Source organism: Arvicola amphibius, chromosome 9, assembly GCF_903992535.2.
Source record: "Arvicola amphibius chromosome 9, mArvAmp1.2, whole genome shotgun sequence".
NCBI lineage: Eukaryota > Metazoa > Chordata > Mammalia > Rodentia > Cricetidae > Arvicola > Arvicola amphibius.
Window position 1 is genome coordinate 121,817,439 of NC_052055.2, and position 20,657 is coordinate 121,838,095.

Genomic DNA, 20,657 nt, shown 5'->3' on the forward strand with positions numbered 1-20,657 from the left:
CCCACCCATTCCTCCTAAACCAACGTCTTGGTAAGCTAGCACTGTGAAGAACAGGATCCCCTTTTTCTTTTCTTTTTTCGACTCAAACTAGTTATATGTCACAAGGTGGCCTTGAACTTGTGATCCTCTTGCCCCTGTTTCAGCCGGCACCTAGACTTTAAAAACTATCATTTCCTCTCCCATCAGGAAGAAATTGTGGTTTAGGGTTATTTCCAGAAACCTGAGAGAAAATGAAAAAGGGAATGAGCTTCCAGTTAAAAAGATAAGTAGATTGAGGGGGAGATCCTTGGCATATGCCTGTTAATCGTGAAGTCTCTGTGTGGAGGGCATCAGACCCCCCTAGAGCTGAAATTCTAGGCAATAAAGAGCCACCTGATGTGGGTGCTGGGAACTGAGCTTAGGTCCTACGGAAGAGCAGCAAGTGCTCTCAACTGCGCCATCACCACACCCCAGGAGAACACAATCCTTTACATAGCTACCCAACGTCTCCCCCCTTTTTTTAGACTGCATTCCATTATGTATCTCTGCCTGGCCCGAAACTATTGTAGATCAGACTGGACGCAAAGAGATCCTCCTGGCCGGGCAGTGGTGGCGCACGCCTTTAATCCCAGCACTCGGGAGGCAGAGGCAGGCGGATCTCTGTGAGTTCGAGACCAGCCTGGTCTACAAGAGCTAGTTCCAGGACAGGCTCCAAAGCCACAGAGAAACCCTGTCTCGAAAAACCAAAAAAAAAAAAAAAAAAAGAGATCCTCCTGTCTCTGCCTCCTGAACACTGGGATTAAGGTCATGTTGTACCACACTCAGCAAGGGACAGTTCCTGATCTGCTTTTAGAGATAGACAGGGACAAGTTTCCAAATACAAAGCCATTGGGAATAAGATGTTGGGGGAGGAAGGAGCCAGCCTGGTCTGGGAGTCAAGTACTTTGGACTTTACGCTTCCTTCCCAGCTGTAGAACAAGCTGCTGAGGTAGAAAAGATGCTTGCCAGCCTGAGGGGTTCTGTTTAGTATTTTAATAATATAAAAAAGACAATACAAAATCCAAACATTCCTTTTTTACAAGTTCAGATACATATTTTCCCCAAGTGCAAAATACTCTATGAACCACATGGTTTGCTGTTGTTGTCAACCGTGAGATGCTTGCTGTAGCGGCAACAGCGGAAGGCAGATATAAATACAGTATTTTGAGGGTCTCTTCTGAGCAAAAAAAAAAAGAGCCTTCCACGTGATAATTATTCTCTAAAACGTCAGCTCACACCAAGACCAAAATTTGTAGCTTGTCCAAAGGCCTGCCGTTTGTTTTGTGCTGGTGAGCTGCCAGCATGAACCAGCGTTTCTGCTCCCTCAAATTCTTAAAGGATTCCTAGTCCGAATAATGGCTGTTCTACTCTGGAGACGGGTCCAATGTAAAGGTGGTGTCTGCTTCCACTTTTCCTGGGCTTGAGGAAGAAACCAGGCAGGCTAAACCTTCTGCTTGGAGTCAGCACGCTTTGCCTCCACTCCCGTCTTGAGACTGTTTGGAGGTGCAGCAGCAAATACCAATCCTCGGGCGCTCCCTAACCTTTTCTGACATATTGAGCTACAACGTCCTAGCCCATTGGAGTCTCCCCTACATGCATCTGGAGAATGCTTCTCGGATTCACAAAGAACCGTAAGAGCCAAAAGCCAGACCGTACCCCTGAACTTGAAGCAACAAATCAGAGTCTTCTCTGCCTCCACATTCGGGGAAATGGGAGTATGGGTAGCTCGGTGGCAATCCTTGGGCATTCCTAAAGGCTTAGGGTGGGCAGCGGAAGTCCAGGCCCTGGGCAGTTTTCTCCTAATTGTGAGAATCACCTCCAGGTTAGGGACTGGCTGGCCTGACAGTACAGAGGCAGAGGGCTAAAGGCACCACTGTGCTGCTGAGCACCTAAGTACCTTCTTGAGATGTGTTGCTTGGTGCTTGGAGCCCTCATGGAAGCGACGTCTCACGTTGGAACTCAGATCAGCGCAGGTCTGTGCTAAGATGAATGAGGTGCCATGGTCATGTGGCCTGTGGGCACCGCAGCTGAGAAGCTCCCGGGTCAGTTCCTGAAGGCTCTGTTCACACCATCTTCCTTCCTCTGCGAGACCTCACCTAACCGGTGCAGTCCTAGAAAGTCCCTGAGTTGTTATCCTCTTCCCATTGACCGAGCCCCCAGGCTAGGTGCCCCAGGGCCAGTTTCCTCTGAAAGTTCAGCAGCAGCTCCGCCTGGACTAACTGCTGACTTGGTTGGTAGTAGCCCGTCCATGCTCGATTTTCTCTGTCTGTCTTGATGTCAGCTAGGTCTAGTGACCTCTCCTCTCTGTACCATGGAACTCATGAGCTGTCCCACCAGCCATTCAATACATGATCAGAGGAAGTAGTCACATGCATGGTATGACAGGAAAGGGAGCAAGGAGAATCCATATCCCAATGGCCAACTTCGGGAAGCACTCTCGCTGTGTGGCTTTCCAGGAGCTGGGCACAATGGCAGGGAGAGAGGACTCACAAGTTGTCCTGGCTTCTAGTAGGATGGTAAAAGTTGATTCCAGCCGTTCTGTGGCACTTCTGAGGAAGCAGACACTGCCACCAAATGCCCACTCACCCTTGTATGAAGCCATCTGGCAGCTTTACAATAGCTCCCTAACCCAGACAGACAGACGGCAGACCCCACCCCACCCCATGGTGTTGGCTAACTGATGTCCAGGAAACTGGCTTTAATTGCCATTGGCTGTTTGGCTGGTGTGGCTGAGGGTCAGATTATTTAGTGTGGAATGGTTGAATCTCTTGGCAGTCACCTAGAGCTGGACCTGAGGAGTTAGTTGGTGGCTAGTGACTGTCTAGGACTACAGCCTTGGGGGCCCTAGAAGGAGCAAACTAGAGACTTTACAGCAACAGTTGGGTTAAAGGTGGAGCATGTGCAGGGCCTGGGCTTGGACTTATTCTTCTTCCTTTTGAAAGACAGTAGTTGAAACCGGCTGGACGTCAACTCTTAAGAGGCAGGTGGCCAGTGTCAGCACACATCTGGTTCTTGCCCCTCAGCAGCTTCATACATGGAGAACTGTTCTACCCGAGGCTGCTCCGTCTTCTCTGGCCCATGCTCAGAGTTTGTCCTGATGCTCTTCCATGCGCATGCCAGGGGAAACATGAAGGCCGTGAAAGGGCAGAGGGTCCCCTACCTGCAGTGGCTCACCGGCCAGCTCTATTTGCATCTATAACCGTGAGCCACAGAAATGCACAAGGACTGCAGGGTCAGCTCAGTCAACAGCCCCTTTCCTTCCTGATTCACCAAGTTACCAGAATTACTCTCCTCCACTTTCGGCACCTCCGAGGGATTGCCCTGGCTCTGCACAGCTGAGGGCCCTAAAATTCTGGGCGGCCTCAGGCAGAGATGCTCCAGTGCTCAAGGCTCGTGAGAGCCAAACCGATAACACTTCCACTCCCAACACACTCTTCTCTCCTGGGCAGCTATAAATAGGGTTATTCTGAGAGGAAAAAGAAACATACAAAAAACAAAACCCCTCCCTCTAGACGACATAGAAAGACTCAATGATTGCACTTCTCAGATGTAGACAGGATGGGCAGGTGGCTTGCCAAGGGCACATATTCTTCTTGCCCACAGCCAGAGGTAGGCAGCTCCAGGCTGGCTGCAGAGTGGGGTCCTCTTTGGTGGAGCCCACTAGCCACCTGGGGCTCCAAGGGCAAAACAACTGTGGAGCAAGTTCTAGGCTGGTGGGGGTCAATGGCCAGGATTCTTTAAGGATGGCACTTAGCAAGGGGAGTAAGCCTTCCCCGGGGAGCACTTAGGTGGGTGAGGGCATGACTGGGCCAATGAGGGCTGGCAAGAAAAGGGTTAGTGTCTGCTGCTGGCTTCCACTTGCTCTGCAGCCCAGTCCTTTAGGGAATACATTTCCTTTTCTGTTTTAGGCAATTGTTTAAAAAACCTGCTTTCTGTCCCAGAGCTATCTGAGAGCATTGTCTCCGGGAGCGCCATTTGGGCTCTGGCATGCAAAATAATGCCTGTTGCTCTCCCTCCACAGCCAGGGTTCGCCAGCCCAGTGGTACAGACCACCTGTAGACCCTAGGGAGTCAGCCCCAGGCAGACAAGAAAAGCTGTACAGATAAAATGCCAGCTGTGCGGGCACCCAGGGCTCAGATTGTGCCTAGCAGCCTGGGTTGGCATAAAGCTGGTCAGAGCTTCTCTGGCAGGGCTCTGGGCTGTAAAGTTATTCTGGGGAGCACAGCAGGGGACATTTTGGCTCCTGGCTAGTAAAGGCACAACCCTATAATGGCAGAAGCCTTTCTTACCCACCCCACCCTCCACTTCCTAGCAGGCCAGATCCTATTCCAGGCCTCCAACACCCTTCCAGACTGACGGGGGTCAGGGATGTGAGCTGGTGAGCTGGCCAGAGGAGAGGGGGTTCTGTTCCTTCACCTCTGGGGGACAGGGACAGCAGTGAATGGCTTTTCCAGGAAACATGTAAGAAAAAAGTGTGTGTGGGGAGATAACTAGGAAGACAGAGGGAGAGTGCCTGGTGTAGGGATGTCTCTCCTCCCAAAGGAGAGGCCAGTTTCTTGTCTGAGTTGGGGGGCCAGCTCTGAGGGCAGGGAGTCGGAGCTCTGAGACCTGGGGCTCCAGGCCCCCAAGCACTATTTGTAAGGCCTCAAGAAGCTGGAGACTTTAGAACGCAGCAGCTTGATGAAGGACTTCGGCAGCATCTCCTTGTGTTTCTCCGTGTACTTGAAGTAGTTTTGGGGGTGGGCCAGGACCTCAAAGAAGGCCTTGATCAGCTTCTTGTCCTGCAGAAGACAGTAGGTGGCAGTTGTCAGGCTCAGTGACATACCTCGCAGCCCCTCTTCATGTCTAGCGGCATTACACACTGAGCGTGCGCAGAGGGGACCCTGGGCTCCTTTAGGATTCCATAGCAAGGTTAGTGGCAGCTGCAGTCCTCTGCTCCTCAGGCCCTGGTCTGCAGAGCGATCTGTGAGCCCACCTGCTCAGAGCTACGGCACTGCTGACTCTGCCTCCAGAGCACACCCGGGGTCTGACCAGTCCACGCCATCTCCATGGCTACCACTCTGAGCCAAGCCACCCGAGATTCTCCCTTGGACTAATTTTTTTTTTTTTTTTTTTTCGAGACAGGTTTTCTTTGTAGCTTTGGAGCCTGGAACTAGCTTTTGTAGACCAGGCTGGCCTTGAACTCACAGAGATCCGCCTACCTCTGCCACTGGGATTAAAGGCTTATGCCACCACTGCCTGTCTCCCTTGGACTATTTCAATAGCTGGGCTATTTCTTTCTTTTGTCTTACACGATACTGAGGGTTGAACCTAGGCCCTCACATATACTAGGCAAATATTTTTTTTCTTCTTCTAGATTTATGTGTATTTCACCTGTGTATATGTATATACACCTGTGTATATATATGTATTTCACCTGTGTATATGTATGTACACCTGTGTATATATGTGTATTTCACCTGTGTATATGTATGTGCCCTACATGCATGCCTGATGCTAGAAGAGGTCAGAAGAGGGTGTTGGATTCCCTGGAACTAGAGTTACGGATGGTTATAAGGCACTATGTGGGTGCTGGGAACTGACTCCGGGTCCTCTGCAGGAGTAACACATGAGCCAACTCTCCAGCCCCTAGGTGCGTATTCTATTATTGAGCTTTAGCCCCAGGTCTCTCTCTAACATTTTGAGACAGGGTCTCACTAAGTTGCTCAGCCTGGCCTTAAACTCATTTTGTAGCCCCAAATGACCTACAACATGCTATCCTCCTGCCTCAGCCTTTTGAATAGCTGGGATTAGAGGCGTGAGTCATGGACCAGATCTTCACATTTCTGTCCTTGGCCTACCACAAAGCTACATGAGGGTGTCTGTTGAAATAGTGGCTCAGGCCTAGCGAGATGGCTCAGAGGTTAAGAGCATATACTGCTCCTACAGAAGACTGAGTTTAGTTCCCGCACCCACGCAGGGGAGCTCACAACTACCTGTAACAACACCTCCAAGGGGATTCTATGCCCCTGGCCAGCCTCCTAGCACACACAGGAACACAGCCACACAAATACCCATAATTAAATAGGAAATAGGGTCTTATTGTGTATCCCTGGCTGGTCTAGAACTCCATGTACACACCAGACTGGCCTCGAACTCACAAAGACCCATCTGCCGAAGGCTCCCAAGTGCTGGGACTGAAGATGAATGCCACCACCGCTGGTGACTCCACAGACCCAGCACGTTATTCATTCCTCAGTATTAGAAACGTCTCTTTCTAGGTCAATAATCCCAGCACTTAGGAGGTGGAAGCAGGAGGACCTGGAGTTCAAGGCCAGCCTGGACTATATACATAAGACCCTGTATAAAACAAAACAAAAAATCATTCTACATTTTATCTCCCCGGTATTTATTTATTTATGTATTTATGTATTTATTTATTTATTGGTTTTTCGAGCAGGGTTTCTCTGTGTGTAGCCTTGGCTATCCTGGAGCTAGCTCTTGTAGACCAGGCTGGCCTCAAACTCAGAGATCCGCCTGCCTCTGCCTCCCAGGTGCTGGGCTTACAGTTGTACGCCACCATGGACCGGCTCCCCTACAGTTCTTGATGACATAGGTAGAGGACCTTTCTTCTCCTCACCTTCTCTCTAACCTCCCCCAAAGTGTGACACTGCGCATCAACACTGCAGTCCCAGGAGCTAGGTTGGAGCCCAGGCCTACTACGGGCAAGCCCCTTTGGCGCTCTGGGCCTCGCTTGGCTCCCCATGGACGTGGCAGTGAAGAGAACACCACCTCAGAGAGCCAGGGAATAGCCCATCATGCTGGTCCTCAGCATGTTGCCTGCACACTGGTGTGTGTGCCCACTTATGTCAGCTGCCATAAACATTCACTTGCCTTCAGGATCTCCTGGTGGTTTTCAGAGGCGTAGAGCCGGCCGTCCCGCACTATGTCTTCCACCAGCTGCTCATAGTCCTCTGTAAAGTCAAGCAGGGTTGGGGGCTGAGGGTGGGGACTCTTTGCTCCCCTGCTCCCTCGCAACCCCCCCAGTCCACCCCTCCAGCTCTCCTGCCTTCCTCACCATCGTAGGTCACGTAGGGTATCTGGAAGCCACGAGCGCTGTTGGCCTCACTGGTCTTGAAGTTGATCCAGAGTTTCCTGGACCGGGCCGTGAAGGCAATGGGCCGCTCATAGGTCTGGCAGGTCTCATAAGTGGTGATGGAGGATGGGGAGGCTGGCAAGGCAAGCATCAGGTCAGAAAGTAGTGGGGCTGGGAAGCAGGGCCCAAGTCATCCAACATCGGCTCCTTTCCCCTAACACACGCCTGCACACAGGCTCCCTCTCCTAACACACGCCTGCACATGTCCTCTTCCATTCTACACTCCTGAAACTACAGTCACATGGTGAGCTAAGGTTGACATTTACACGATCACAATGACAGAAAGACTCGAGTTAGACCAATGCAATGCATCCGGCAGCACTGGCATCCCAGCCCGGCTTCTCCACGGCTCTCCACCAAACCTGTATCAGCTTCTGCGCCAGCTTCTGGCTCCAAGGCTTCACTCACATTTGCTCCCATTGGTTCCCAACATCACCGCCCCAACCAAATTCCAACTGCCCTTCCCCTTCCCCTTGCCCACTCGGCAGTCACCCACAGTTCTTTCTCATGACGAGAACGTCCCCACACTCATCCTCGGATGGCAGGAAGATCTCAGGGACCACGATGAGGATCTTGCGCTTGGGTGGGGGGTTGATGTTCCAGATGCATTCTACGCCTGCCGGGTAGTTGCCCGGGTAGTTGGGAGACTCGATGTAGCCAGTGAACTCACCTAGCTCCCCACCACACTGCCGATCTGCAGCCATACCCCAGGAGAGAGAGCAAGAAAATAACGGAAAGTCAGAGGGGAACCACGTTGAGCAAGCTGAAGCGTTTGAAGGCAGAGGACAGAGACATAAGGTAGCCACCGTGCCAGTTGACCCTCCTTGCTGCCCGCCCACCCACCCACCAGTCCGGCTTCCTGCTGGTTTATGCCCCACCCCTTATCCTGTGCCCATGGCTCCGAGACCTCTCTCCACTTTCCACATACTCTTGCACTGGGCCACACTGGTAGAGCCATCAAAGTCAGTGCTTGTATTTCCTGGGCAGCGGGTGCAGAAGTTCTGGCGGAAGTGTGGCTGGTAGGAGCCCATGGCACAGCGGATACAGCGATGGGTGCTGGTGTTGTAGTAGTGGCCTGGGGAGCACTGGACTGCAGGCAGGAGGGAAGAAGGCGTGAGCTAAGATGGGTAGTAGGGAAGTGGGCATCTGGGCCGTGGATGGGCAGGACACATTCGTCATGGAGACTCAGGGACCAAAGAAGCCCCAGGTTTCTTCCAGAGTCCTACCTTTCCCAGCCAGGCCATAATTTAAGGCCAGGGAAAAGAGACTCTCCAGAGTGGCTGGCTCTGGCACCAGGCCTCCTCCTGCAGGCACTGGGCAGTGCCAGCCTGATACAGGAGCTCACTGGGGGAGAGGGGGCGTGTCCACCCAATCTCCAAAGCAGCCTGATAGTGGGATTACTAGTTACTTTGTAGCCCCAGGCTGGGCCCCAAGTCGGCTTCTGAGACCAGGACGCTGTGTTTGGTTAGGCAGCTGGGGCGTCCTCTCTTATCCTGGAATATGGTGGAATGACACACTCAGGGCTGCCCAGGGGACTTGGGCAGTGTTGGAGGGCAGTTCCTCAACCACCAGGGAGGCCCCTGGTGGAGTTAAGTAACCTACTCACCCTTGGTGTCACAGTCCTGGAAGGAGACTGCCCCCTCATGCTTGGTAGTGAGGCCTCCACCACAGGGAAAGCACAGGGTTCGTCCTGCTTCAGGCTGATAGGTGCCCCGTGGGCATGGCTGGCAGGGTTTGAACCCATCTACTGAATGTTGGCCAGGTGGGCACTGACCTGCAATGGAGCAAGGGCCCAACTCTGATGGGGTTGTTCCCAAGTCTCTCCATGGGGCCACCCCAGTCTTAGGGAACAGAAACATATGAACAGGACCTCAACTAGGATAGTGGTCTGGAGCCTGGACCTACCCTTTGGAAAATCCCATGCCCATGGCCGTCCCAGTGCCCACCCTAGCCCAGTCTGTGTTATTTGTTCCCCTGGCACCTGCACACGTGGTGACGTTGGTGGCTCCAAGAGGCCCATGGGCATCACTCCCAGGGCAAAGGTCGCAGGAGAGCTGCCCTTCCCTCTCCTGGAAGGTGCCCGCTGGGCATGGCACACACTGCTCCGTCTGGCCGTGGTAATACGTTCCCTGCGGGCAGCTGACTGAGGGAGAGTCGGCCGCGCTAGCCACCCCCCATCTCCCACCACCCAGGCCTAAGACTCCCCTTCCCACTGTTCCAGATATGGGGAGAATCTGTCAGGGAACTAACAGAATCCTGCTTAGTGATGGGGAGGTCAAATCTGTGTGCAGGAGGCTGCTGGCCCTGCCTGGGGTCCTAGACTTCAGCCTGGGAACAGGAGAGGGAGGACAGTGGTCAGGAGGGTTTTCGTTGCCTCGCAGTTTTAAGAACTGTACCTGAGGCAAAGGGTCCTGCTCTGCTCTGAGCCAGGGCCAAGTTGGGGCTTCCCCACTCCCCACGCCCATGGCTTCCCAGAAAGCTCTCTTACCACACTTGGTGCCTGCCCGGTGCTGCCCAGGCCTGCAGACCTCCGCCATCTCTGCTCGGTCCCCAGCCACCTGGCCTGGCTTGTGGGCTAGCTCATAGTCAAGGCCTGCCAGACGCAGCAGGAATCGGTCCTGGTTGATGGACTTTCTGAGCATCTTGAGGGACCCTTTCAGTCTTCGCTCCATCCTCTGTCGGAGGCAAGGCAGCCCACAGCCAGCTGGTGATGGACGGTTGAGGAGTTGGAAAGAGTGGAGAGAGTGGTCAGCGCAGAAGGCAGGGAGCCATGGCAGCAGGATGCCCTGGGCAACTAGGAGCTTGCTGCTGGCTGTGACACAAGCCGAAAGGACAGGTGCCCCCTTTTTTGGACCCAGGCTGTGTGCCCTCCTCTCAGGTCCTCTGCCCAACAGTGTCCACAGGCCCACCTGTTGTTTCTTCTGCTCTGACCTCGGCCTCTAATTCCAGGGTGAGCCGGGTAACCTCCTTGCCAGGAGTCCGGGCCCGTCGGCCCTTGCCTTTCCGAGAAGAGTCACACTTAAGGTGAATAAAGGTGACTTGGCAGTCGGAGCAAGTGGCGCCACCTAGAAACAGAGGCCTTGTCAACTTCAAACTGGGGGGCTCCCACTGAAGATGGAGTTCTCTGTCCTACCTCTCACTTCCCCATCAAGCCCCGGCAGCCCTCTCTCTCCTTGTCTAGTTTATCCAGTGGAAGGGGATGATGGGGACTGCTCAGGCCTTAGCCTCCAACAGCGTCCCCCTTTTCTGTCAGGGTACAGGTGAATCGCTGGACAGGACCAGACGGGGGCTGAGCGGCGGGGAGAGTTTGGTGGAGCCCATGGCGTGAGGTCCAGACCTGGCCCTGGGATTCTGCTGGCTTCCTCTACTTTGCCTTTGTTTCGCAGATGCAAACGGCATTTCGCGTCCTTGATCTTGAAGGAGGCCCGCTGCTTAACGGATAGGGCTGCAGCCTCTGGAGGGGTGAGGAAAGCTCAGCACAGCCTGGGGGCCGGGGCGGGGGTGAGGCTGCTGTTGGAGGTGGTTCAGAGCTGGGCTACAGTCAAGTTTATCTGGCTAGGACCGCAAAAGCCAGGGGCATCAGAGAGGAGGGCTTCTGGGGGCTTCTGGGCAGGTGCTCACCATGGCAGTAGTTTGAGGTGGTGCTGTTTCCAGGGTGGGTGCCTCGGGCTGCAGCAGCTTTAAGGCTGGGGGTACCACAGCTCACAGTGAAACCATTCTCGGACTCTGAGAGAAGGGGCCTATCACAGTTCTGACCTGACCCCCCAACCTCCAATGGTTGGAGGAATCCCAGGGGACAGAGGAGTGCTGGACAGCCAGCTTCTCCCCCAAGCTCTCCAACCCCCTCCCCCCACATACCTGGCAAAAACCGGGCCCGGGAAGGGCAGGTCAGGGCACAAGTGTCCTTCTTGCCAGACCGACTGCAGCTGAGCATGGCTTTGGAGGCCCCAGGACTGCTCTGACAGGTCACTGGTTCTAGGAAGGGGACCAGGGCCTGAGGCTATGGAACGTGCCTTGCCCACCTTCTCAGATGGTTAGTTCAGAAAAAGATTATGTGCATAACTACAGACTTGCCCAAGGAGACTGGGAACTTCTGAATCAGGAATGGCGTGCCTAACCCAACCGGCTACACCCCTCACATCTTCCTACCAGATCCCCAGCTTTCCCTGAAATGCCATTTCCAGGTCTGGCCAGCAGAGGGCGCCACACACCTGTGCAATCCTTCCCGTTCCAGTGAAGGCGGCCCTGGCCTGCTGGGCAGGTACACTGATAGCTGCCGGGGGTGTTAATGCAGCCAAAGCGGCAGCCTCCCTTGTTGACGCTGCATTCGTCCACATCTGTGGGGGGAGCAGGGAAACAGACTGGCAGTGGTGTGGAGGAGTAGGAGCCAGGGGTTGGGCCGCAAGTGAGGACCTTAGGTTAAGTGTCCAGCCACACTGAGTGATGCAGGGTGAGGGGGTGCCTTCTAGAGATCTGCTGTGCATTGCCAGATCTCTCAGGTGGCAACACTCACATCAAACATTCACAGAGATAGTAAAGGGATCTCTGGCCTGCGGGGAACGCAAACCTCCTCCCATTCTCTCTATCCCCGGTTAAAGACACGGTTGAGCGGGTGCCAACCTGACCCGCATCTCGGTGCCTTCCACTCTTACCCTCTCACTGGGCTAGAGAATCAGGGTGGGACTCGGGGGAATAGCGATGGGGAGGGAGGACAGAATTTAGGAGGCAGAGTCTGGGCACGGCGGAAGTGAAGGCAGAAGGATCAGGAGTTCAGGGTCACCTCTGGCTACATAGTGTGTTCAAGGCCAGCCTAGGAGTCATGAAACCCTCATATAATCACCCTGCTAGCAGATGCTGTTCCCCGGTGCCTGCCTGCTATCTGTGTCGGATGCAGACGTGACACGTGCACCCAGGGATTTCTTATTACCCCAAGCCAGCACAGGGTTATCAAGACTTTTGGAGGGTGGAAAGGTGAGGGACCGAGGTGGCTGGGAAGCAGGAGAGTATGAGCTTGCTGGCTTACCCCCACAATGAGTAACACCATACAGCAGGTAGCCGCGATGACAGAGACACTGGAAGCTTCCTGGTGTGTTGACACATATGTGGTCACAAGTTCGGTCAAAGGAGCACTCGTCTATGTCTGGAAGAGCGAGGGTTTGAGATCCTGAGTCTGTCTGCCCCATGTTCAGGGGGTGGATTTCGGGGAGCTGAAAGAGACCCTGGACTGCCCCCAGATCTGCGACTGAGCAGGGCCAACTCCCTCTGTGCACCATGCCTGGAATGTCTGTTCGGGTCTAGAACCTGTGGGCCATGGCCTAGCTGCAGCAGGCCACATCTGGAAGAATCGGACAGTGGAGAAAGAAGGAGCACCCTAGGTTGCCTGTGGCAAACACTGACTTTTCATGCTCCCGTTTCCACGGGGTGGTTTCCACCCCACCATCCCAGAAGCTCTCCCAACCGAGAGCCTCTCCAGAGAGTTCCCTGAGCCTGCTCACCCTGGCAGCTCCTCTCGTTGATGAGAAGCTTGTAGCCCTTCTTGCAGCTACACTCGAAGCTGCCCACCGTGTTGCGGCAGATGTGGTCACAGCCCCCATTGTTTAAGCGGCACTCGTCGATGTCTGGGGGAGCAGACAAAACACAACGAAGGACAATACTGAAGGCTAGGAGCAAACAAGGAAAATCAAGAAGGGACCCAGTCTGTCCCTGTTAACTTGGCTGTCACCCTCTGTCCTCATGTCTTCCCTGTCCAGCAACCACCTAAGCCAGCAGTGAGCAACTGTCTGGAGTTAGGGGAACAGGAGGCCATTTGAACTCCAGGCTGGTCCACATCCCGTACTCTCCAGCTGATGGCCATCCCCGAGACGGTAAGAGGGCTCTCCTTTCGTAAAGCTGACTCCTGTCACACAGCTTGGGTCAGGAGGGCTGAGCCTAGAGGGACTGGCAATGATGCTAGGTCGAAAGGACTTGAGAGAGAGAGAGAGAGAGAGAGAGAGAGAGAGAGAGAGAGAGAGAGAGAGGCTGAGATGAGGAGCAGGAGTGGGGCCAGGCAGGGGACTGGACCGGAGCGGTCTGGAGAAACTCAGAGCCTGGCAGTGTCGGGTACGGGTACCAGAGGGAAAGGGGCGGGTGAGCAGCTTCCTTCCTGAGGTCAAGTTCCCTAGCTGGTGGCAGACAGGACCCAGGCCACTCACCACTTCTGGAGGGGAGGGGGCGGGGCTTCGCTCGGCAGGCCTACCTGTCAACAGTCCTGCCCAGCAGGAAACCTCGAGTGCGGCTGGCTGACCTGCTGCCCCAGCCCTCCCCCTCCTGCAGCTGCTGGGCCAAAAGACACAAAGAAGGAGCCGGCCCTACTTCCTGGTCCCCACTTCTCATGACCAGAAGACAGACGTGATGAGTCATCATTTTCTAAATGGCCTCCCTCCCCCTCTCTCCCTCACGGTCCACAAATCCCAGCGAACTGGAAGGAGGGGAGTAGAATGGGTAGTGTGGGAACTTAAACCATAAAGACAGCCAAGCCCAAAGGGTCCCCACGTGCCAGTCCTCATTTGTATACAGTTCATCCATCCCCACAGCACATCTATGAGCTAGGTCCAATGGAAGGAGCCGGGGCACAGCATCCTGTAGTAACCAGCCAGGGAGCCCGCAGAGCTGGGCTCAGAACTGGCAGCCAGGCTCTCTAGTTCAGTCTAAGAGATTCTTCCAGAGCCACTGGGAAGACCTGAGGAATACGGGTCCAAAAAGTGAAAGCCACCCATGACCTCAGGCACAGAGTTGGCTCAGATGGCCTTCCAGCTCAGGGGTGACCAAGTTCATTCAGGGCAGGAACCTTCTCCCCGGGACGGGACAGGATGGGGGTGAGAGTAGGAACAAGGGAGGCTGGGCCCAAAAGGCAAAGTGCTAGCTGGACTTTTGTGCCCCTTGAACTGAGATGGGAGAGCAAACAGGAGCCGCCCCTTAGCTTTGTCCTGGGTTCTTTGGGAGAGGGGAGCTGTGGCTCCGTAAGAGCTAAATCTCGGCCCCACCTCATCCTGGTGGAGGCTGCCCTGCTCCTGCCCTCTCTGAGGTCTCACCTTTGCAGGTCTTTCTGTCTGGCTGCAGCATGAAGCCCACAGGGCAGCTGCAGTGGACCCCGGTCGCGGCGTCATGGCATTTACTGTCGCAGCCCCCATTGTTGACGGCGCAGGTCTCTGTGGAGGGAGGTGTGGGTAGCGATGGGGTTACTGGCCTGAGGGAAGGCCTCAGCCACCTCGCCGGAGGTCATCGGGAGCATTAAGCAGAAGCCCCAGGCTCCAGCCTGCCCTTCCTCCCGAGGCCCAGCCCATCAGGAGTGCAGCCGAGCGAGCGCTCCACATCCCTGCCCCCTACTTGATTGCAACCAGGAGGACAGCAGTGAGGCAGGTACAAGCCGGAGCTGTCAGGCAGGAATGTGCTGAGGGGTGGGGGTGGGGAGGCAGGAGAGATGAAAGCTAAGGGAGGGCTCATCCTGCCTGGGAACAGAAGGGGCAGACCTGTCTCTTCCCATCCTGGGGGTGGGGGGTTCATGATGGACCATCTCCTAAGAGGTTTGGTGGGAAGAGGGTCTCAAGACAATGATGACTGCCCATTGATTCATCCCCCTCCCTGACACTGCGGGCCTGACACCCTACCTCAGAGGAGATAGCCAAGCTGGGCCATCCACCTTTACCTCCTCCCAGACCCTCCTGTCCCCCTGGAAGCAAGCTCGCTGTCTGGTCCTTCTATTTCACTAATGAGATAATGTGCATGCACGGGAGGGGCTCGAGGGAGGAAGAATCCAGAGAGGGAAGGTGGAAGGGACACAGAAGAGAGTTCAGAGCCTTGTTGAGCTCAGGTGAGATCTCCCATCAGTCCTGAGCCTGCTGAGAGGCGGAGAGGAAGGGAAACAGATTCAAACAGCTGCTTTAGAGAGCAAGTTCGAGAGAAAGCCATCAGCCCCAGTAGGAGGACCTGGAGTAATGTGGCCTGTCCTAGAGGCACCAAGCATCCTCCAGTTAGCATCCCAAGGCCTCCATGATACAAAAGAAAACTACTCTCAGGATATCCGGTCCACCCTTGTCACCAATGAGGGCAATGTGCCAGGGCTCCAAAAGAAGCCTGTCTCTGCCTGGGAGTCCTTGGCATGTCCTGATCTGGAAGTGACCACTGTGGGCTCTCCTCTCATTGTGTCTGAGGCCACCCAGAAAATAAGCAACTCAAGTCCAGTCTCCCCAGAAGTGCTCAAAGTATGGAAAGAGGGTCCCCAAGGCCTGGTCAAGATCCTGTCTGTGTGTAGGTCCTCCGAAGGACTCAGGATGGGCACAGAACTAGCACGGTGCCTACGCCAGGCTGGACCAGGAAGCTGGACAGAGTTGTCCACCTCTGCAGGACAGTTGCTCAGAGCAGGGAGGGCGGCAAGAGGACACAGCTTGCCTTGTCTTTGGTGCAAGGCACTGACCACATGCTGTTCTGATCATCACACCCACGGGAGGACTATCACGGCCCCCTTCTGCAGAAGAGCGAGCTGAGGGCCAGAGAGGATGGGGCTCACTCGAGACTGGCTGGTGAGAACATGGCAGAGCCAGGATCCAAACTCAGGTCAGGTAGAGGACAGCAGCTGCTGTCAGTGGTGTACTAAGAGTAGGAACCCAAGCAGGATGCCCCACAGAGGGGATGGCATCCAACTCTAATGCCCCTTATCTCAGTGGCTTAGTGGAAACAACGGGGAAGGTGGCGCTGTCTGAGACTTTAGATGCAGTGACAGACTGGGAAGGGGATAGGGTGTTAGCAGATGGTATAGCAAGAGGAAGCAGACAAGGAAGGAGGGGAACCAGGAAGACATCAGAATGAAGGTTCCCAGGCCAGCTTTGAGGAACTCGCGTTTCTTACCGCCTGATGGGTCTAGTGCCCGCACTACCAGCTGGGCATGCAGTTAGTGGGAGCCCCAGCGGGTTAGCCCTTCCCTAGCAAGCCAGTGAGAGCAAGCGGAGAGCAGACATATTTACCATTAGAAACGGCCTGAGTGGGCATGTGCTGCTCTAGCCGCCTTTCCCCTGTTTGTAAAAAAGCTGTTTAGATCTGGGGCAGGCGCCACTGCAGCCCACTGGGCCCCGGGCCCACCCTGTACCCTCCACCCTGAAGGTCCAAACCACTAGCCCCACATGGTGATCCTGGGGCCCCAGATTAGCCTCATTCCCCAGCCTCGTCCTGCCTGGTACCCTCAAAGAAATCAGGCCCCCAGCAAGAGACTATAAAACAAAAGTTCTCAGTCTCAGGAGAGCAGCGATGGGTCCAGCCCCACAGAGCACGTCAGAGGCAAAGCTGGCATGAGATGTCAAGGCTTGCACCCAGCCACCCCCCAAATCCCTCTGTTTTAACTACACTCCCAGTCTTCCCACTCTGAGCGTCCTGGTAAACCTGGTGACATTTCCTGCCAAGGCAAGTAAGCTCATCTCCCTCAGAGCAGGGAAGAGGGATGGGAGAAGGTTGGGGAGAATCAGCCTCGTTTGCTCTGTCCTGCCTCGCTGTTGCTGCTGCCCAGGTGGTGCAGTGCATCTTGGGTTAGAGAGGTCAAGCTTGATATGGGCATTTTCAAAAAGCAGCCATGTTTGAGAACATTCCAACAGAAACCCAAGAAGGAGCCTTGCCTCTTCCCCATGGGACCTCTGTCTCCTCTCCCTAGGGACCACATGCGGTTTCTTCTGGAAGAATCTGGGGTTATGTGGGTGTGTCCAAAGGGTGGTGGGAGGTTTTCAAAGCAGACAGATTAGCCCTATAAGGAGAATATGAAAGGAGCTGGAATAACCCAGCCGGAGAAGGCATTAGGAAGACCTGAACCTGTTTTAGGGTCCTTGAAGAGTTAGAGGGTTGGGGGGAGAGCGAGAGCAGGAGAGCTTTCCTTTAGAGTGGTACTTTTGATCCACACATATCTCGAGCAGTGCCGGGAACCTGTGTGAGCCTATCTGCTCCCCTGTCTGTGGCTGAAGTGGAAAGGACAGGGGCAACGGACCGAGCAGTCCTAACCTGAATCTGTCTTGGACACACAGAACACACAGAGCCACCGTGCTCACCTTTTCTCCCCTCCCCCCTCGGCCTGCTACAGCCCACCAGATGGACAGCTCTCCATAAGTGCCCATACCCACAGAGCAGGTATGCCTCTCCATGCCCGGCTGGAGACCCTGCCTCAACTCCGGCCAAAGCCCTCCCTTTCATTTCCCACTTCTCCAAGGGGACACACTGTCCAGTCATCTCACCACTGAAGAAATGGCAAAAGAGGGAATCCAAAAGGTAACTTGAAGGAATTAGCTCATTCAGGGTATGTGGAGACCCTGGTCAGGCGTAAGAATTCAGGAGATGGGTTTCAGGCAGCAGGGGTGGGGGTGGGGGGTGGAAGGCTGCAGCAGCTGAGGGGTGCAGGCAGCCACAGGCTCCAGTGGTCATGGAGTGGGAGGTGAGCCTGGGGGCATCAGGTGAGGGGCAGGAAAGGGATGGAGTTGCAGGGTGGGAGAGGAAGCGGTGGCTGGAGTCACCCTACTTGTCAGCTCACGACTGGCTGCTGCTCTGGGGACAAGCAGTATGTTCTGGCCTGCCCCAGTCCCCACCTCCCCACACTGACCACCCCAGAGTTCCTCAAGACATCCCTGCAGCCTCGCTGACCAGCCCTTCTGCTAATGGGTCCCAATTTGGCAATGCTTTAGCCGGGAGGGAGAGGAGGGCGGGACTCCTGGGAGGGCCGAGGGTTGAGTGTGCCTTTTAGTCTCCCAGCGCCGTCCCTTACTAGACCTGCCATCACATGGGTCGTCATCCCTCAGCAGTTACTAGGTCCGGCACCTAGGACCTCCGTAGCCCCCAGTCCCTGTGCCCACCCTGTCACAGTGCCTTGAGCTGCTCCCTAGCTTCACCCACCGATGCATGTCTTCCCGTCAGTATGGAGCACAAACTTGACATGGCAGCCGCACCGGGGACCCTGCTCTGTGTCATCGCATGTGTGCTGGCAGCCACCGTTACCATAGTTGCAGGTCACTGCGCAGAGAGGGAGGAGACCTGTCAGCCTGCTTTCCCCTCGTGCCGCAGGTCAGCAGGGCTGGTTCTTCATGTGTCCCTCCACACCTCCGCCCTCTCCCGGCCTCTTTCCTCCCATCCCTGCCCTTTGGTTACTGGGCCACACAACCCCCTGTCCCTCACGCCCCTGCCCTCATAGGTCTCACATTTACAGTCCCGTTGGTTCTTGGTGAGCTCGAAGCCAGGGCGGCATTCACAGGCAATGCCCCCCTTGGGAGTCTCCCGGCAGATGTGGGCACAGCCGTGGTTCTTGTTCATGCAGTTCATTCCTTCTGCAAAGGGAAGAGGAGAGCCTGGTGCTCCAGCTGCACCTGCAGGCCGCAGAGGGGCGGGGCCAGCTGGGGCTAAGGACACTGTGAGGGTCAGCCGAAATCCAGAGCTGCTCAGGATTTAGGAATGACCCAGGAAAATCTAAACCAGGACCTCTTTGCTCAAAAAGCTTACATCGGGACTAGGAACCTGAAGATAAATAGCAACCAGACTGATAAAGTGGGAAATAACTAGCGTAGTTTTTTTTTTTTCAGGGAGGCAGAGGGAGACAGGGTTTCTCTGTGTAGCCCTGGCTGTCCTGAAACACTTCTCTGTAGACCAGACTGGCCTCGAACTCAGAGATCCACCCGCTGCCTCCTGAGTGCTAGGCCACCAAGCCTGGCTATGGCACAAATACTAAGTTCCTCCCACAGGCAGGGCAGCACACTGGGTGATGGGATACAAAGCAGACCAGACAGAATTATTGCCCTGGGGACATCAGATCCCAGTGAAGGAAAGAGCAGGCAGCACACACCCCAGGCTCCCTCTGACAACTTCATCCATCCAAGCCAAGGAAGGGGACATTGGTGGGGCTGTCCCTGAGGAGTAGCAGCTTTCAATTCCTGTGTGTGGAGCCCTTAGGCTGTGACTACATTAAGAAATTAGAGAGGAATCTAGAGGGTAGGACATGGGATACAGAGGAAGAGCGGGGCAGAGAAGCCTGGGGGCCTCCCAGGCCATGGGCTGACCTTCTGGCCGCTGAATGCAGGTATGCTGGTTGTCGCTGAGGAAGAAGCCTTCTCGGCAGTGGCATTCGTAGCTGCCCATCATGTTGACACAACTCTGTTGACAGCCACCGTTACCCTCAGCACACTCATCTACATCTGTGCAAGACAGGTGATTGGTGGGGCGGCGGCGGCGGCACCAGAGACTGGGCAGACCGCGCCCAGCCCCAAACACACATGAGCCACCCTTAGCAAGCAGCCCCATACTTGTGAAGAGGAACGCAGAGCAGAGCTCAGGGAGGGTGGGGAAGTATCCAACCTGGCGAATCTAGGTAAGGACTGGATCCCTCCCCCACACAGTAGAGACCGGGTTTGACCCCTCAAACCTGGAGAGACGACAGCTCAGCAATGAGACCCGAGTTCTAGTCCCAGTCCCCACATGGCGGCTAACTGCCTGGAACTCCAGTCCGGGGGACCTAGTGTCCTTTTCTGGCACCTCAGGCATGTGGTATACAGAACACACATGACTGCACACACAAGATCTCAATAAATCAATAAAAACCCTGGGCCTGAGTGCGGAGGTGAGGAGGGAAGCCATGGTGTGAGGAACATTGCTGAAGACAAGGATGGAGATTAGTCACACCGGCTGGCAGTGGTGGACCAGGAGTGGCCCCTAGCTGTAATGAGCAGCCAGGAACCTGGAAATGGCTCTGTCCTCAGAAAGCAGTATGGCTGTGGTGCCGACAATGGCGGGAATGACAGCTGAGTCACAAGTCATCACGAGGCAAGGACCATTTCTGTGGACCGGCCACAACCTCCGCCTTCCTCCCCTCCCCCCCGGGCCTGGGCTCCTTGCCACAGTTCCTAGCTTTTCTCCTATTTTGGTTTAACAAAACAAAGCCTGGCAGTGTGGTATGGAAGGGTGGGGAAGGTGACCAGGCCACACCCTGAATGGCGGAAGGGGAACAATAGGATGCCACCAAGTCACCAGCCCTAGAGCCAAGCTCATTTCTGTATCTTGACTCCATCTCTATGTTGGCTACTGCTCACCCATCCTCTGCTTCTCCCTGGGGAAACTGAGGCCCACCACATGGACAGTTTTCTCAAGGATTCCCTAAGAGTTAAAGGGATGGTTGAGGCTTTGAACTCACACCTTACAGAGACAGTTGTATCTCTGACCCTCTCAGTACCTTCTCTCTCTCTCATCTCTATGGTTAGTTCTTGGTGAGAAGTGGGGTTAGAAAGACCCAACGGAAGCTAAAGACCTGGAGTTGGTATTCACAGTCCCATGGCTACCTCTATCCTGTACCCAGTGTTTCCTTTTTTAAAAAAAAAATTTATTTATTATGTATACAATGTTTTGCCTGCATGTGTCCCTGCAGGCCAGAAGTTGGCACCAGATCTTATTAGAGATGGTTGTAAACCACCATGTGGTTGCTGGGAATTGAACTCAGGACCTCTGGTAGAACAGTCAG

The 20,657-nt window shown here is 54.8% G+C and overlaps 1 protein-coding gene across 1 annotated transcript in view; it reads right to left on the bottom strand.

Annotated features, from left to right (window-relative positions):
* Window positions 1–1,250: 1,250 nt before the first annotated feature.
* Window positions 1,251–20,657, bottom strand: part of Scube3 (signal peptide, CUB domain and EGF like domain containing 3) — a 32,767-nt gene continuing 13,360 nt past the window's right edge. Inside the window, exons 4-22 of the mRNA XM_038342352.1 lie at window positions 19,207–19,341; window positions 18,355–18,480; window positions 18,053–18,169; window positions 14,224–14,340; window positions 12,649–12,771; window positions 12,177–12,293; window positions 11,365–11,490; window positions 11,012–11,128; window positions 10,775–10,879; window positions 10,491–10,607; window positions 10,063–10,218; window positions 9,642–9,857; window positions 9,135–9,296; window positions 8,760–8,927; window positions 8,082–8,243; window positions 7,650–7,847; window positions 7,076–7,228; window positions 6,892–6,971; window positions 1,251–4,799 (exon numbers count right to left, since the gene is read on the bottom strand). Of these exons, the coding sequence (XP_038198280.1) occupies window positions 4,650–4,799; window positions 6,892–6,971; window positions 7,076–7,228; window positions 7,650–7,847; window positions 8,082–8,243; window positions 8,760–8,927; window positions 9,135–9,296; window positions 9,642–9,857; window positions 10,063–10,218; window positions 10,491–10,607; window positions 10,775–10,879; window positions 11,012–11,128; window positions 11,365–11,490; window positions 12,177–12,293; window positions 12,649–12,771; window positions 14,224–14,340; window positions 18,053–18,169; window positions 18,355–18,480; window positions 19,207–19,341 (2,645 nt within the window). The 3' untranslated portion in view covers window positions 1,251–4,649. The remainder of the gene's footprint in view (window positions 4,800–6,891; window positions 6,972–7,075; window positions 7,229–7,649; window positions 7,848–8,081; window positions 8,244–8,759; window positions 8,928–9,134; window positions 9,297–9,641; window positions 9,858–10,062; window positions 10,219–10,490; window positions 10,608–10,774; window positions 10,880–11,011; window positions 11,129–11,364; window positions 11,491–12,176; window positions 12,294–12,648; window positions 12,772–14,223; window positions 14,341–18,052; window positions 18,170–18,354; window positions 18,481–19,206; window positions 19,342–20,657) is intronic.